Source organism: Hemiscyllium ocellatum, chromosome 18 (assembly GCF_020745735.1).
Source record: "Hemiscyllium ocellatum isolate sHemOce1 chromosome 18, sHemOce1.pat.X.cur, whole genome shotgun sequence".
NCBI classification, from domain to species: domain Eukaryota; kingdom Metazoa; phylum Chordata; class Chondrichthyes; order Orectolobiformes; family Hemiscylliidae; genus Hemiscyllium; species Hemiscyllium ocellatum.
Genome location: NC_083418.1, coordinates 76,093,626 through 76,111,852, shown reverse-complemented (window position 1 = coordinate 76,111,852; position 18,227 = coordinate 76,093,626). Strand labels below are relative to the sequence as shown.

Sequence of the window (18,227 nt, the reverse complement as noted above, 5' to 3'; positions counted from 1 at the left end):
AGTTAACCCTTCCCCCTCGCCACACACTTATATTTTGTGCAGGCTCTCACCAACCCCTTGGGGAATGGGTCACTGGAAGCTAGTACATGAATTGTAGGTGTAGGTACAGGTTTGATTATTGATTGGGGTTTAGCAGGTGTTGGTATTGGACTGGGTGGGCAAAGTCAGAAGTCACACGACACCAAGTTGTAGTCCAAAAGGGAAAAAGTGAGGACTGCAGATGCTGGAGATCAGAGCTGAAAATGTGTTGCTGGAAAGGCGCAGCAGGTCAGGCAGCATCCAAGGAGCAGGGGAATCGATGTTTCGGGCATGAGCCTGAAGAAGGGCTTTTCCAGCAACACATTTTCAGCTATAGTCCAAAAGGTTCATTTAAATCACAAGCTTTTAGATGCTGCTCCTTTGGTTGAAGTGGAGGGAAATACACAGGAAGAGAATATATAGGCGGAAGATAATGTCAAGGTAATTCAGATACGTGTGACAGATTCTGTGAGACTTACTGGTCCATCTAGAGCTGCAGCTGGTGAAAACGCTGGTTGCCCCAGACTTAGGTTTTGTGTACTCTGATATGCCGAGCTGTTGGAATTTCATTCAGTTAGATACGATATTTCCCTCCTGTACCTCAGAGGCACAGCTCCCTGGAGTATTCACTGTCCACTCCTCTAGTGCAGGTCTCTGAGCAGTGGGAGTGTTGCTCCCCATTTTCCCCCTCCCCCCTTCTTTTGCTCCAGACTCAATTTGCCTCCTCTTCCTCTTGGATCCGACTACCCATTTCTTCCCACTGACAAACCTGGCTCTCCCACCTTTCCCCTCCCTGAGGATCTGCAGCCCCGGCAGCTGACACCCACCCACTGACCCCTTTCCCCGTTACTGACACCCACACTTCCACATGCAACATGTGAAAAACAGAAGCTAATCGAATGTAGCAAGCTTTTGTAAACAACAATGAGATGGACAATGAGATGTCTGCAATGCTAAGGAATCTTTTGTACCTGTCCTAATGAGGGAGACAGCACCTCCAATAATGCCTCAGTGAAAGTTGAAGGTAAAACCTTTCAACTAAGAAGGACGTGCAATCACAGAGCTTATGTAGACATGCATATACATTCATTTCATCTTCATGTGTGGTAAGGGCTGTATCACAGGAAAACTCAAGAACACAAAGAAATCGAGTCCCTCCAACCTACCCTGACCTACCCTAAACACTGCATCATCAACCTGGCTCCCTTGCCACATTGCCCTCTATCCACCTTACACCCTACCCACTTGGCACTCTACCCACTTTGTTCCTAACCCCCGATATAATAAACCCCTACTCACTTGGCATGCTATCTGACTACCCTTCTGGAGCATTACCATCCTGACACGCTAAGCTCACAGCTCCCTGACCATGTCATAGCACTTGTCCACATTTCTTTGTTTAGTTACTGACCCACGACGTTTCAGAGTACAGCAGCTGCCTGCCGGGAAAAGGGCTCATGGATTGCCTTCCTTCGACAGCTCTGTGCTGTGAGAAAACCGACCCCACATTTTGGAATGAGCCCTCATCAGAATCGCCTGTCAGAAATATGGAGCTTTCTCCCTTTCCAGAAATGGGAGGGGGTGAAGTGGCTTTTCAGAAAATCCATCCCTTTATTTCTGCTGGTGAGGGAAATCTGAAGTATATTTGGGGATGAGCAGGCATCGGACCAGCCACAATCATATTCAATGCTGGAGCATTGTCTGTTTGGAAGAGGAACAGTCTCAGGATAAGGAGCAGTTCATTCAGGACTGAAGTATGGAGAAATTTCTTCATTCAAAGTCATTCTCTGCGCTTAGATTGTGGGGTCTCTCTTGTTGTACATATTTAAGGCTGGGAGAGCCCTATATGTGGTCTCTCCAGGAACTAAAGGAGATTGGAACAGAGATGGGAGTGGGAAGTGGAGTTGATGCCATAATGATGTTAAACAGCAGAGCAATCTTGATGGGCAGAATGGTCTATTTCTGCTCTTATTTCTTTGTGTCCTTGAGTTTTCCTGTGATACAGCCCTTACCCCACGTGAAGATTAAATGAGTATATATGCATGTCTATGTAAGCTCTGTGATTGCACATGTCCTTCTTAGTTTAAAGGTTTTACCTTCAACTTTCACTGAGGCATTATTGGAGGTGCGGTCTTCCTCATTAGGACAGGTACAAAAGATTCTTTAGCATTGCAGACATCTCATTGTCCATCTCATTGTTGTTTACCAAAGCTTGCTACATTCGATTAGCTTCTGTTTTCACATGTTGCAGAAATAATTACACTTCGACCACAATTCCCCAATCTTTCAGAGCTGTGAGGCTGAGGAAAATACTGTAATAGATGCTTCTATACAGTGCCATTATTTATATAAAGCAAAATCCATTTGGACTTTTCTGCTTTTTACATACTTTTGTACAGTTATGTAACTGAACCTGTGATGAAGCATGTTACCAACTCTAAATGGCACAAAGAAAATGAACGCTAGAAACAAGCCGACAACTAATCCTTAAAGATCTACAGCATGTTGAAATTAGAAATGATTCAATTTGACTATTCCAAACCCTAGTGTTGGCCCTAGTGTTGGCGAGTGTTGAGTGGTGCAATACACTTTATCAAAAAGTCTTCAAATACAGAGCGATGTAGGGGACCAAGGGCAACATTCAATTTGCTGAATGTTTCCTGGTGGTGAGTGATCAAACCACTGACCTTCTACAACCTCTGCCATCGGGGAGAAAGTACAGAAGCCTGAACCCACGCACCATCTGGGATCGTAACAGTTTCTACCCTACTGTTGTTAGAATACTGAACGGACTCACAAACTCTTAACATTTGCCTGTACCTGTTTTTTTTTGTTTTTGCCGCTGTTTACCATTATTTACTATCTCTGCTACTTATCTGTGTGATCTGCCTGTATTGCTCGCAAGACAAAGCTTTTCACTGTGCCTCGGTACACGTGACAATAAATTCAATTCAATTCAATTCAGCCAAAACAAAAATTTCCAAAGCAATTGGGAGGTGGTCTTTATTTCATGGATCCTACTTATACAGAAATTAGGAATGTAGGAGCAGAAGGAGACCATTCAAGCCCCTGAAGCCTGTCCCACCATTCACTGAGGTCATAGCACATCAGTGCCCAGCTCCATATACCTATCTTTCGTCCATATCCCATAATACTTTTGCTTAACAAAAATGCATCTATTTCAGATATAAAACTAATAATTGATCCAGCATCAACTGTCATTGTTTGTTTTTTACTTCATTCACAGGATGTGGGCCTCAGTGGCCAGGCCAGCATGTACTGACCATTCCTAATTGCCCAGAGGGCACTTAAGAATGAACCACGTCACTGTGGGCCTATAGTCACATGTGGGCCAGACCAGCAGAGATTTGCTTCTGTCAAGGACATTCGTGACCCAGATGGGTTTTGCCTGACAATCAGTAATGGTTTCTTGGTCATCATTAAACTCTTCTTTCACAGATTATTATTGAATTCAAATTACACCATCTGCCATGGTCTTTGGATTAATAGTTCAACAATAACACACTAGGCCATCTCCTCCTTGAGGAAGAGAGTTCTAAAAATCTATCATCCTTGATGCATAGAGATGCTTACTCACATCTCTCCTGAGCAGCCTGGTACTAATTTTCAGACAATGTTCCTAGTACTAGAATCGCTAACCGGTGGAGATACTTTATCTTTGTCAACCATGTCTTTTCCTGTTAATATCTTGAAGACCTTGATCAGATCACCTCTTAAGCTTCTAACTTTAGTCTCCTGGACAGGAGATCTCTTCATTGTGGTCTACCTATATCTTGCGATAGAAAGATCTTGTACTGCCGGCAAATAATTCTTACCGTCCTGAACAACATGAAAAGGTGTAGGAATTGGTCAGAAAACTGGCAGCTAAGACGAATTATTACCCCAGCCTTTTTTGGCACTTCTTGCTAAATAAAATACCGAGACCTTTGGGAATAGATTTGTTCCCAGTATGATTTAAAAAACATCGTTTCAGAATCAGTCTTGTGAAGTAATGGTGCCATTTTGATGAGTATATCACATCTGAAATATCAAATGCTAGTTGAATTGCAGACAGAATTTTAATCATTTCAGATTAGTCCCTGCAACTTGATTATGCTTCATTTCATGTCCTTGGGAGAAAGAAAAAAAATGCTCGTGTTAGATTTATTTTAACCATAGTAACTCGTTACAATTAACCTGACATCGTAATGGTACAATCCCATAGGAGAAAGCGAATCTGCATTTTGACTCTGCAGTGATACGTTTACCATGTAATAGTTAACTGTGGTTGTGATAATAGTTCACCAGAAAGGAAAGATGCATTTTTCTGCAGTACAAGCTATTTGCTGTTGTAAATTGTCACAGTTCTATGTCAATGAAGGGATCCTATCATTGAACAAAGTGATGTCCTTGAACTAAACACTGGCAGTAAATTGTTCTGGATTTTGTTTTGTTCATGCCATACCGAAAGCTAGTGGTTTGATCATGCAATAGCTGGAGATACATTGAATGAAGCGTTGCTCCTGATTTGATACGTTGCCCTGGATTTGAAACTTGTTTTTGCGGTCCTGCCCTTCTCAATTCTGACCAACAGGGTTTAAGAGTCTACAGCATGGAAACAGGCCCTTCAGCCCAACTCGTCCATGCTGACCAAGTTTCCTGAACTGAGCTAGTCCCATTTGCCTACATTTGGTGTCATGCTCCCATTTGCACATGTAAAGTTTCAAAAAATGATTTATTTAATTTATTATTGTCACATATACCTGTGTACAATGAAAAGTTTTGTTTTGCATTCAGGACAGGCAGATCATAATGTAAAAGGATGTAGAGATCATAGGGTGATTTAACAGAGGGAGGAATGTAGAGTTACAGCTGCAAGTCACCCACTTAAAAACTTCCCAGAATTCCCTCGCACCTCTCAGCAAAAGACCTGTGGGGGACAGCCAGCAAGGCTGCAGTCTGTCCATATTGAAAATACAACATTGAATCCTGAAACAGCAGAAGCATATGCCCATAATGGCCTTTTCCATTTAAGATTGCAAACACTCCAAGGATGCTGTTGGTAGCTGCAATGCTTCTCGGCTGCTGTGTTACTCCAGCATTAGGGTATTAGTTGCACTCCCACTGGGTCAGAATGAGGGCGCTGTGTTGTGATAACCTGTGCTTTGGAACTTATGTATTGTCCCAATGTGAACAGTGAGCAGAGAGGTAACAAAACCTGTAAAGTGAGGATTATGGGGAAAGGGGTGCGGGATCAGTCATGATCCTATTAAATGGTGGAACAGATGAGAGGGGCTGAACAGCCTCTTCCTATTCCTGGTCTTATGGACCATTTCCCATGGGCAATTCAGCATCCTGGTGGACGCAAGTATAGATGGAAAGGCAGGTTGTGAAAGGGAAACAAACAGTTTATGGAGAAATATCAATAGGTTAAGTAAAAGGTTGGCGTAATGTGGGAAAATGAGAAGTAATTCATTTTGAAAGGAAGAACAAAAGAAACATGATATTATTTAAATGGAGAAAAACTGCAGGAAGGTGTAACAGAAAGGAACCTGGGGATACGTGTGCACAATGTGCAGAAAGCTTGCACACAGGTGCAGCAGGTAATCAGCAAGGCTAGTGAAATATTGGCCTTTTTTTCAAGTGGGTTGGAGTATATAAGAGTGGGAAAGTCTTACTGCAATTGTACAAGGTGCTAGGGAGACAATATCTGAAGTACTGTGAAAAGTTTTGATCCTCTTATTGAAGGAATTAAATCATTTTTTTGTATGCAGTTCAGAGAAGGTTCACTATTATCAAGGGATCGTCTTATGAGCAAAGATTAAACAGGTTGGGACTCTACTCCCTGGAGTTTAGAAAAATGGGAGGTGATCTCATTGAAACATATGGGATTGTTAAGGGGCTTGACAGGGTCTATGCTGAGAGGATGCTTGCCCGTCACAGGAGAGTCGCGGATCCCAGGATATAGACTCAGAGTAAAGGAGTGACAATTTAGAGTCATAGAGATGTACAGCATGGAAACAGACCCTTCGGTCCAACCCGTCCATACTGACCAGATATCTCAGCCCAATCTAGTCCCACCTGCCAGCACCCGACCCATATCCCTCCAAACCCTTTCTATTCATATAGCCATCCAAATGCCTCTTAAATGTTGCAATTGTACCAGCCTCCACCACATCCTCTGGCAGCTCATTCCATACACATATCACCCTCTGCGTGAAAAGGTTGCCCCTTAGGTCTCTTTTATATCTTTCCCCTCTCACCCTAAATCTATGCCCTTTAGTTCTGGACTCTCTGACCCCAGGGAAAATTTGTCTATTTATCGTGTACATGCCCCTCATAATTTTGTAAACCTCTATAAGGTCACCCCTCAGCCTCCGACGCTCCAGGGAAAACAGCCCAACCTGTTCAGCCTCTCCCTGTAGCTCAGATCCTCCAACCCTGGCAACATCCTTCTAAATCTTTTCTGAACTCTTTCAAATTTCACAACATCTTTCCAATAGGAAGGAGACCAGAATTGCACGCTGTATACTAACAGTGGCCTAACCAATATCCTGTACAGCTGCAACATGACCTCCCAACTCCTGTACTCAATACTCTGACCAATAAAGGAAAGCATACCAAACGCCTTCTTCACTATCCTATCTACCTGCAACTCCAATTTCAAGGAGCTATGAACCTGTACTCCAAGGTCTCTTTGTTCAGCAACACTCCATACCATTAAGTGTATAAATCCTGCTAAGATTTGTTTTCCTAAAATGCAGCACCTTGCATTTATCTGAATTCAACTCCATCTGTCACTTCTCAGCCCATTGGCCCATCTGGTAAAGATCCTTTTGTAATCTGAGGTAACCCTCTTCGCTGTCCACTACACCTCCAATTTTGGTGTCATCTGCAAACTTACTAACTGTACCTCTTATGCTCGCATCAAAATCATTTATGTAAATGACAAAAGGTAGAGGGCCCAGCCCCGATCCTTGTGGCACTCCACTGATCACAGGCCTCCAGTCTGAAAAACAACCCTCCACCACCACCCTCTGTCTTCTCCCTTTGAGCCAGTTCTGTATCCAAATGGCTAGTTCTCCCAGTATTCCATGAGATCTAACCTTGCTAATCAGTCTCCCATGGGGAACCTTGTCGAACGCCTTACTGAAGTCCATATAGATCACATCTACTGCTCTGCCCTCATCAATCTTCTTTGTTACTTCTTCAAAAAACTCAATCAAGTTTGTGAGACATGATTTCCCATGCACAAAGCCATGTTAACTATCCCTAATCAGTCCTTGCCTTTCCAAATACATGTACATCCTGTCCCTCAGGATTCCCTTCAACAACTTGCCCACCACCCCGTTAGCCAACCTCCAGTCTTCTGACACCTCACCTGTGACTATCGACGATACAAATATCTCAGCAAGAGGCCCAGCAATCACTTCTCTAGCTTCCCACAGTGTTCTCGGGTAACCTGATTAGGTCCTGGGATTTATCCACCTTTAACCATTTCAAGACATCCAGCACTTCCACCTCTGTAATCTGGACATTTTGCAAGATGTCACCATCTATTTCCCTACAGTCTATATCTTCCATGTCCTTTTCCACAGTAAATACTGATGCAAAATATTCATTTAGTATTTCCCCCATTTTCTGTGGCTCCACATAAAGGCCACACTGCTGATCTTTGAGGGGCCCTATTCTTCTATTCTCTCCCTAGTTCCACTTTTGTCCTTAATATATTTGTAAAAACCCTTTGGATTCTCCTTAATTCTATTTGCCAAAGCTATCTCATGTCCCCGCTTTGCCCTCCTGATTTCCCTTTTAAGTATACTCCTACTTTCTTCATAGTCTTCTAAGGATTCACTCGATTTAAACTGAGATGAGATACATTTCCTTCTCTTGGAGGGTTGAGTGTGTTTGGAACTCCTTGCCACAGAGAGTTGTTGGGGCAGAATCTTTGTGTACATTTAAGGCTGAGATAGATCAGTTGGGGAATCAAGGATTATGGGGAAAGGGGTGCGAGATCTGTCATGATCCTGTTAAATGGTGGAACAGGCGAGAGGGGCTGAACAGCCTCTTCCTATTCCTGGTCTTATGGAAGAAGGAGTGGAGTCCATATCCCCCTGCATGCTTCCAGTTTGGGAAAATTCATCCCAAGATAGTTTTTGCTTTTTAACATGATGATTTGCAAGCATTCCAGTCGGCACATCACAAATGGGGAGAAAATTCTTGACACGCTTGTTTTAACAAACTTTGTGATTTGCAACTCCACCCTTGACATATACGTGCATGCACGTAGTTCTAAATTTGTTAAAACAGAAGTGCAAATATCAGCCATGTGGCAATTAGCTGACAAAGAACTTAGCAAAGCTTTCAAGCCCCTTGACGAAGAGTCTATCTAGTCTTTGGGAAATTAGCTACAATCACCTTTAATACATAGCTGCTAAACAATAGGAGAAATCTGATGAATCTGACAGAAATGTTAATATCAGGTGCAAAAGACTAATGTTCACACAATGCTTCTCCTTTGTCAGGCTATTTTCAGCTGCTGATAACAAAAGCACATGAATGCCAAATCTGGAAATTACTCATGACTGATGTTATTCTGAAACCAGTCAATGTGCTGGCATCAAATTCCTCCCCCACAGTTACTTTACGGAGCCATTAATTCATCTGGAATAAACTGGAGCCACCTCAGTTGAAATAATTGAGAAATGTGAGGCAAACATATCCAGTGCTGTTCAGTAACATTGTTGACAGTAATGTTCAGGTTATGCAATTGATCAGAGCAAGGCCAGCAGGATGTCCCACTGTGAATGCTTTGACATTATCAAATGCAAAGACTGGGAAATTTGATTTTCATGTTATCTTGCCATACTTTAAAAGAAATCACTGCACTCAAGTCTCCTTATTAAGCTATGAGGACAAATTATTGAAATTCACCCCTGTTTCCTGTAGAATTTAGAAGGCAAGGAGCAATGAAGATATTAACAGAAAGAGATAGGTTAGATAAGCTACTTGCAGTGGTTGGAGATTGCAAAACTAGGAGCGCAGTCTGAGAATTTGGGCCAGACTGTTATGGGGGGATATTAGGAAGCACCCCTACACACAAAGGGTGGGAGAGATTTGGAAACAAAACAGAAATTACTGAAAAGGCTTAGCAAGTCTGGCAGCATCTGTAGAGAGAAATCAGGTCGAGTGACCCTTCCTCAGAATTGATGGTAACTCGGACAATGTTAGCTTGGAAACCTGTACGACAAATGGCAGTTGATACAGGATCAGTTGATAATTTTATCATTGAATTATGGAATATCATAGACTCCCTACAGTGTGAAAACAGACCATTTGGCCCAACAAGTCCACACCGACCGTCCAAAGAGTATCCCACTCAGATCCCATTCCCTTACCCTATTACTCTACATTTCCCCTGACTAATGCACATAACTTACACATCCCTGAATATAATGGGCAATTTCCCATAGCCAATGCACCTAACCTGCACATTTTTGGACTGTGGGAGGAAGCGGGAGCACCCAGAGGAACCCCACACAGACACAGGGAGAACATGCTAACTCCACACAGACAGTCCATAAGACCATAAGACATTGGAGTGGAAGTAAGGCCATTCGGCCCATCGAGTCCACTCCACCGTTCAATCATGGCTGATGGGCATTTCAACTCCACTTACCCGCCTTCTCACCGTAGCCCTTAATTCCTTGTGACATCAAGAATCTATCAATCTCTGCCTTGAAGACATTTAGCGTCCTGGCCTCCACGGCACTCTGCGGCAATGAATTCCACAGGCCCACCACTCTCTGGCTGAAGAAATGTCTCCGCATTTCTGTTCTGAATTGACCCCTTCTAATTTTAAGGCTGTGTCCACGGGTCCTAGTCTCCTCGCCTAACGGAAACAATTTCCTAGCGTCCACCCTTTCCAAGCCATGTATTATCTTGAAAGTTTCTATTAAGTCTCCCCTCAATCTTCTAAACTCCAACGAATACAATCCCAGGATCCTCAGCCGTTCCTCGTATGTTAGACCAACCATTCCATGGATCATCCGTGTGAATCTCCGCTGGACACGTTCCAGTGCCAGTATGTCCTTCCTGAGGTGTGGGGACCAAAACTGGACACAGTACTCCAAATGGGGTCTAACCAGAGCTTTATAAAGTCTCAGTAGCACAACGGTGCTTTTATATTCCAACCCTCTTGAGATAAGTGACAACATTGCATTTGCTTTCTTAATCACGGCCTCAACCTGCATGTTTACCTTTAGAGAATCCTCGACTAGCACTCCCAGATCCCTTTGTACTTTGGCTTTACGAATTTTCTCACCATTTAGAAAGTAGTCTATGCTTTTATTCTTTTTGCCAAAGTGCAAGACTCGCATTTGCTCACGTTGAATTCCATCAGCCATTTGCTGGACCACTCTCCCAAACTGTCTAGATCCTTCTGTAGCCTCCCCACTTCCTCGGTACTACCTGCCTGTCCACCTAACTTCTTATTATCGGCAAACTTCGCTAGAATGCCCCCAGTCCCTTCATCCAGATCATTAATATATAATGCGAATAGCTGCGGCCCCAACACTGAACCCTGCGGGACACCGCTCGTCACCGACTGCCATTCCGAAAAAGAACCTTTTATCCCAACTCTCTGCCTTCTGTTAAACAGCCAATCCTCAATCCATCCCAGTAGCTCACCTCGAACACCATGGGCCCTCACCTTGCTCAGCAGCCTCCCATGTGGCACTTTATCAAAAGCCTTTTGGAAGTCTAGGTAGACCACATCCACTGGGTTTCCCTGGTCTAATCTACTTGTCTCCTCTTCAAAGAATTCCAACAGGTTTGTCAGGCATGACCTCCCCTTACTAAATCCATGTTGACTCGTTCTAATCAGACTCTGCTCTTCCAAGAATTTGGAAACATCATCCTTAATGATGGATTCTAGAATTTTACCAACAACCGAGGTTAGGCTAATTGGCCTATAATTTTCCATCTTTTGTCTTGATCCTTTCTTGAACAAGGGGGTTACAACAGCGATCTTCCAATCATCCAGGACTTTTCCTGACTCCAGTGACTCTTGAAAGATGTCAACCAATGCCTCCTCTATTTCCTCAGCCATCTCTCTCAGAACTCTAGGATGTATCCAATTGGAGCCAGGAGATTTATCAATTTTAAGACCTGTTAGTTTTTCTAGCACTTTCTTTTTTGTAACGGCAACCATATTCAACTCAGCCCCTTGACTCCCTTTAATTCTTGGGATATTACTCATGTCTTCCACAGTGAAAACTGACGCAAAGTACTTGTTAAGTTCTCCTGCTATTTCCTTATCTCCCATCACTAGGCTTCCTGCATCAGTTTGAAGTGGCCCAATGTCTACTTTTGCCTGTCATTTGTTTCTTATGTATTGAAAGAAAATTTTACTATCATTTCTAATATTACTGTCTAGCCTACCTACATATTTGATCCTCTCCTTTCTTATTACTCTCTTTGTTATCCTCTGTTTGTTTTTGTAGCCTTCCCAATCTTCTGCTCTTGGTCACTTTATAGGATCTCTCTTTTTCTTTAATCCATTTCCTGACTTCCTTTGTCAGCCATGGCTGTCTAATCCCTCCCCGGATAATCTTTCTTTTCTTGGGGATGAAGCTCTGTACAGTGTCCTCAATTATACCCACAAACTCCTGCCATTTTTGCTCTACTGTCTTCCCCGCTAGGCTCTGCTTCCAGTCTATTTTCGTCAGTTCCTCTCTCATGCCCTCATAATTACCTTTATTTAACTGTAACACCATTTCATCTGATTTTGCCTTCTCTCTTTCAAACTGCAGACTGAACTCTACCATAATATGATCGCTGCTTCCTAAGGGTTCCCTTACTTTAAGATCTTTTATAAAGTCTGGTTCATTGCAAAGCACTAGGTCCAGAATAGCCTGCTCCCTTGTGGGCTCCATGACCAGCTGTTCCAAAAAGCCATCCTGTAAACATTCCATGAATTCTCTTTCTTTGGATCCACTGGCAACATTATTTACCCAGTCCACCTGCACATTGAAGTCTCCCATGATCACTGTGACCTTGCCTTTCTGACATGCCTTCTCTATTTCCCGGTACATGTTGCGTCCCTGGTCCTGACCACTGTTAGGAGGTCTGTACATAACTCCCATTATGGTTTTTTTGCCTTTGTGGTTCCTGAATTCCACCCACACAGACTCCACATCATCCGATGCTATGTCATTCAGTGCCATAGATTTAATTTTGTTTTTAACTAACAAGGCAACCCCACCCCCTCTGCTCGCCTCCCTGTCTTTTCGATAAGTTGAAAATCCTTGGAGGTTTAACTGCCAGTCCTGACCCCCCTGTAACCGCGTCACTGTGATGCCTACCACATCATAATCATTCACTATGATCTGTGCCATTAGTTCATCTGCTTTGTTATGAATGCTACGAGCATTCAGGTAAAGTGCCGTAACGCTAACTTTATCATTAGGGATATTGGAAGTCATAAGATGTCCTAAGTTATCCTTCCTTTTTGCTGCATTCCCAGTCTGTCTCGAGTTTAGATCCGCTTGCACATATACTATCCTGCTGCTTATCTTTCCATTTAACTCCATACTCCCTGTCGCTTTCAATTTCCCTCCCCCCAACTCAGAAGTTTAAAGTCCTACTGGCCACTCTCTTTATCCTCTTCGCTAGAACATTGCTACCTGATCGGTTCAGGTGGAGACCGTCCCAACAGTACAGATCCCCCCGGTTCCAAAACTGATGCCAATGACCCATGAAGTGGAATCCTTCTTTCCCACACCAATCCCTTAGCCACGTGTTTACTTGCCTAATTTTCTTATCCTATGCCAATTGGCACGTGGCTCGGGCAGTAATCCGGAGATCATGACCCTTGAGGACCTGTACTTCAATTTCCTTCCTAGTGCTTTGTATTCCCCAAACATGTTCTCCACCCTAGCTTTGCCTATGTTGTTAGTATCAACGTGGACCACAACAACTGGATCCTCCCCCTCCCGCTCCAATATCCTTTCAAGCCGGTCGGAGATGTCCCGCACCCTGGCACCGGGCAGGCAACACACCATGCGAGACTCCCGATCTGGCTTGCAAAGGATACTACCTGTCCCCCTAATTATGGAATCCCCTATAACAACCACTTGTCTATTTGCTCCCCCCTCTTGAATGGCCTTCTGCACCATGGTGCCATGGTCATCTGGCTCATCCTGTCCAGAGCCCTTTTCTTCATCCATACAGGGAGCAAAAATCTCATACCTGTTGGACAAGGTCAAGGGCACCCGAGGCTGGAATTGAACCCAAGTCTCTGGCTGTGTGAGGCAGCAGTGCTAACCACTGAGCCACAGTGTTGTCCATTTTAACTCTGAGGCAGCTATTGTTTTTGGGAAGATATTAAGAGAAATGGGCCAAAGGCAGGTGTATGGAGCTAGGCCACAGATCAGCCATGATCTCATTGAATGGTGGGACAGAGTGGAGAGGCTAAATGGCCCACTCCTGAATTTAAAGTGCAGGACACTGAATATCGATAATGTACATTCTGGTAGACTGATGTACTCAGACATTGTACCCATCTTGCCCTTCGTCCTGTCATCTTTAACCTTTGTCTGCTCTCCATTTTTGTTACAGATAAGGATGAGTGTGCAAATGGCACAAGCTACTGCCATGCAAACACTGTGTGTGTGAATTTGCCTGGATCATATCGCTGTGACTGTCTCCCAGGATACACCAGAGTTGATGATTACTCCTGTACAAGTAAGAGCAGTCTAGGGAACCTAAAGGTATGCGGAGCAGCTAAGCTTCAAAACAACAAGGCTTTGGCAAACATGCCCTGGGAATCTGCCCAGTCGGGGACACGAAGCCTTTTCTCTGGCAACAGGCGAAAACCCAAAATAGATGATTGCCAATGGCTTGTTGTAACTCCGAGCAGTATGTTACCCAATGGAGGGTGTTTTGGACATCCTCCTCATACTGAGAGCCTGTGATTGTCCTATAGCTATGATACTGAATACATTACTGTGCTGTAGAATCTGCATTTGCCATTCATAAGTAAATGTTGGTTGAGTTGCAATAATAAATCAGCAGTTTCAAACAAAGCACCTTAGTGCTGGTTGTCTAGGTGCAGAGGGAGGTATTTTATTGAATGTTGTTAAGTTTTTCCCAGGGAGACCCTGTGATCCAAATGCAATGGAGAACTCATCTTAGCTGATCAGATCTAACCTTCTTAATCCCAGTGTCATCAGGAAGCCACTGAGAAACATTGGCTTCTTCACTCCATGTATCTGTCACAATGGGAGAAGCAGCTCTCTGTCTCAGACACACACACACACACACACACACACACAGACATACTCACACACATGCACACACACACACTCACACACACACAGACATACTCACACACATGCACACACACACAAACACACAGACACTCTCTCACTCACACACACTCACTCACACACAGCCACACACACACTTTCACGCAGACACAGATACACAGACACACACGCACACGGATATAGATACGCACTCACACACAGACACACATACACAGACACACACACACACATAAACACACACACACAGACACTCTCTCACTCACACACACTCACTCACATACAGCCACGCACACACTCTCACGCAGACACAGATATGCACACACAGACACATACGCACGCGCAGATAGATACACACACACGCACACACACACGCACACACTTATACATGTGCACACGGACACACACACACATGCACAGTCACTCTCTCTCATACATGCGCGCACGCACGCACATGTAGAGTTGAGATATTTACACTCTCACACCTCAGTGGAGTAGCACCTTGGGATGCAAGACCATTATCCCGGGACACACAACAGGCAGCAGGGTGACTCTGTGGTTAGCAATGCAATCTCACAGCATCAGCGAGTCGGGTTCAATTTCACTCTCAGGCCGTTGTCTGTATGGAGTTTGCGTATTCTCCCTGCATCTGCTTGGGTCTCCTCCTATAGTCAGAAGATTTATGCATTAGGTGGATTGGCCTGGTTAGATAGGTCAGCTTTAGGAAATTCAAGGATAGGACAGGGGGATAGGATAGGTCTGGATTTGATGGTCTTCAGGGGGTCAGTATAGACTCAATTGGTCAAATGGCCTGCTTCTGTGCTGTAGGGATTCTGTTCTACAACAGCTAAAGGTCTTACTGAAGTTCCCCCATTCACAAGAATTCTATTCATTGCAAAGAAATAGAATCTTGCCACAGGCAACCAATTATACAGTGTCAATATACAACTCTACAAGTTACAACCTTAATTCTCTCATAAATCTTCCCCTACATGCACATACACGGACAGACCACAGACTGACCCAGAAACAATATCAATGTTATTGGTGAAAGAAAAAACAGGGAAGGCAGTTCAAAGATCCATAAAGCTCATTAGGATATGCCTTTTGGTTTGTCAAGACTTGCTTTTTGGTGGCCTCCCCCTTCTCTAGGTACCTTCACTTGCTTCAAGCAAGTGAAGGAAGCATGGAGTGACTAGTTCACAATGTACAAAGTCTCTGATTTGAAGGGAACAGCTTTCAGCAATCGGTGACAGAATATAAATGGGCTTTCTTTGGATTTTTAATTTTAGCTTTTTCTTTTTAAAATTTGTATGTGGTATGTGAGCATCACTGGCTGGGCCAGCATAAATTGCCCACCCCCAGTTGCTCTTGAGAAGGTGGTGGTGAGCTCTTTCTTACTGCAAAGACACCTTTTCCAGCAGTCCTTCCTTTCTTTAGGTCCAAAAGCTCCTGCCCAAACCATTCACACCCACAAGCTGTTCTATTACCCGGGAGCCAATCACACAGTTGTTGGCAAGCAGATGACCCTTTGTCATTGATAATTGATCTCTAGTCCATAGACTAATCAGCAACTTGTCACCAGCTGACTCTCTTTGTATATAGACACTAGCTCCAGATCATTTACAATTATGTCCCTCACTACTTAGACTAGCAACAGCAGTAACAGCACGTATACTAAGTATTGACAGCTGGTTTTTAAAACCTGCAGCAATCCTTTCGCAACCCTTGGGTGTTTTCTGTTTCAAAACAACCCTTTTTTGCCATTTCAATCCACAATTAAATATACAGAAAAATAAAATTATACAGTCTTTATAATATAAGTAGTGCCCAGTCATTCTCAGTATTTGAAAACAAAAGAGTTGAACATTGAATGAGCCCTACTCATTTTTTACAATGTGTGACAAGTGTTACAAGATTAATGGAATAAGATATGTTAGATAAATATTCATAACATTTCACATCTGTTAAGAAAATAGGCATGTTGTTCACAGCAATTCTCGAACACATTTAGTTTTACAGACACTTATAACTCGAAAACCAAATGCAAAACCTTCCTGTTGCACAAATTTTAAAGCATTCTGTTTTGCAGCTTTTGCTTGTGACCTGCTTCTGGCTATCAAGTTCCAGTAAACCTATGACCTTACGTGAAGAGGGTGTAATGAGCTTTCATGAAAGTTAATGCATCTCAACCTTCAAAGAATGAGAAACCTGTTTGTCGCTGTCTCTCTCTCAGTCTCTCTTTTTCTTGCTCTTTATTACTCTCTCTTCCTGTCTCTCTCTCTCTCTCTTTCTGTCTCACTGTCTCTCACTCTCACCTTCTTTCTTGCTCTGTCTCACTCTTTTACACTCTCTCACTCACTGCCTCTATCTTTCTATCTCATGTTCTCTCTCTTATTCTCTCTATCTCTCTCACTCTGTTTCTCACACACATGGAATGTTTTCCTCCCTCTTTTTTAACTCACCAGAAATTTGAAAAAAGAGACTACTCAGGAAACATTTGTCAAGAGGTAACTAATGAAAACTAAATCTTTAAACAATGTTAGCCACAAAATCTTAATGATGTCAGTGGCAGGTTGAAATAACTTTGCAGAGGTCGGTATCTCATTATTGAGTTACCCTTCATTAACATATGAGGAGTCCTTGACTCTGATCCAGCTCCCTCAGAGCCAGCTGTCAGAGTGAACACACCCAGGAGTAAACACACTCCTGTTTATTTTTTTAAATTTTTTTTCTTTACCTTTATTTTTCCCCAGCACCCATTTGTGTGTGTGCGCGCAGGTGAGAGACACAGTGAGGGACACAAGACGTACAAATCTTTATTCAATTTTCACCACCAGGAAGATAGGAAAACACCGGAGTGGCCAGTGACAAGCAGTGCCCTTCACAAAAGAGCAATGCTCTGTGATCAAACAGTGAAACACACTCCTGTTTATTTTTTTTCCTTTTTTCATTTTTTTTCTTTTTTTTCACTAATTTTTCCCCCCCACACACTACCGCCTAACTGCGGTAGTGCTTATTTTTTCCTCAGCACCCATAGTGTGGGTGTGCAGGTGTGAGACGCAGTGAGAGACACAAAGTGCACAAATCTTTATTCAATTTCCACCACCAGGAAGATAGGAAAACACCCGGGTGGCCTGTGACAGGCAGTGCCCTTCACAAAAGAGCAATGCTGTGTGCTCAAACAGTGAAACACACTCCTGTTTATATCTGTCAGCCAGGGCTCCCCTATTGGCCCAGATTAACAGCCCCAATCAGGGAACTCCTATTCTCTGAAGTCCAGCTAGCTGACCTCGTTACAATCACTCCACAGGTGAGTGTTATGGGCAACATAAACCATGTTTGTTTTCCTGAAAAGCTTTGATACATATAATGCAATGTAATGAACATCCATATAAACCATTAAAAAATCTAGAGATAGCTTAAGGTATTTTATTGGTAAATTTAACAACTAGGCAGTTCAGTAAAATCTTTGATTAGGAGGAGCCAATGTTGGACTGGGGCGGACAAAGCTAAAACCCACACAACACCAGGTTATAGTCCAACAGGTTTATTTGGAAGCACTAGCTTTCGGACCTGCTCCTTCATTGGGTGGTTGTGATATCTTAGTAAGGCAGAACTCAATGCTGTTTCGCACCTGAAGAGTAGTGTTGCAAAATGCAATCTATACCCATGAAGACAGAGTTGTAATGGTTAACATATCTCCGCTGCATCATTACTGATGATCTGATTGTGAATTATTTGGTATTTGCCTCATGTTTCTCTGTTTGATGTTGCATGCTGTTCTGTGTTCTGCAAATCAACATTGACTATTACACTTTCAAACCAATCCTTGCGGTGTAAACATTTTCTGATCTCTTTTGGAGATGGTAAAGGGCAATG

General features: G+C 43.2%; 1 protein-coding gene across 3 annotated transcripts in view; it reads left to right on the top strand.

Moving 5' to 3' along the window:
- Nucleotides 1-18,227, top strand: part of LOC132824275 (protein kinase C-binding protein NELL1-like) — a 994,503-nt gene that overhangs the window by 513,537 nt on the left and 462,739 nt on the right. For all 3 annotated transcript variants that reach the window (XM_060838612.1, XM_060838613.1, XM_060838611.1), the window contains exon 13: nt 13,639-13,764. In XM_060838612.1, the coding sequence (XP_060694595.1) occupies nt 13,639-13,764 (126 nt within the window). The remainder of the gene's footprint in view (nt 1-13,638; nt 13,765-18,227) is intronic.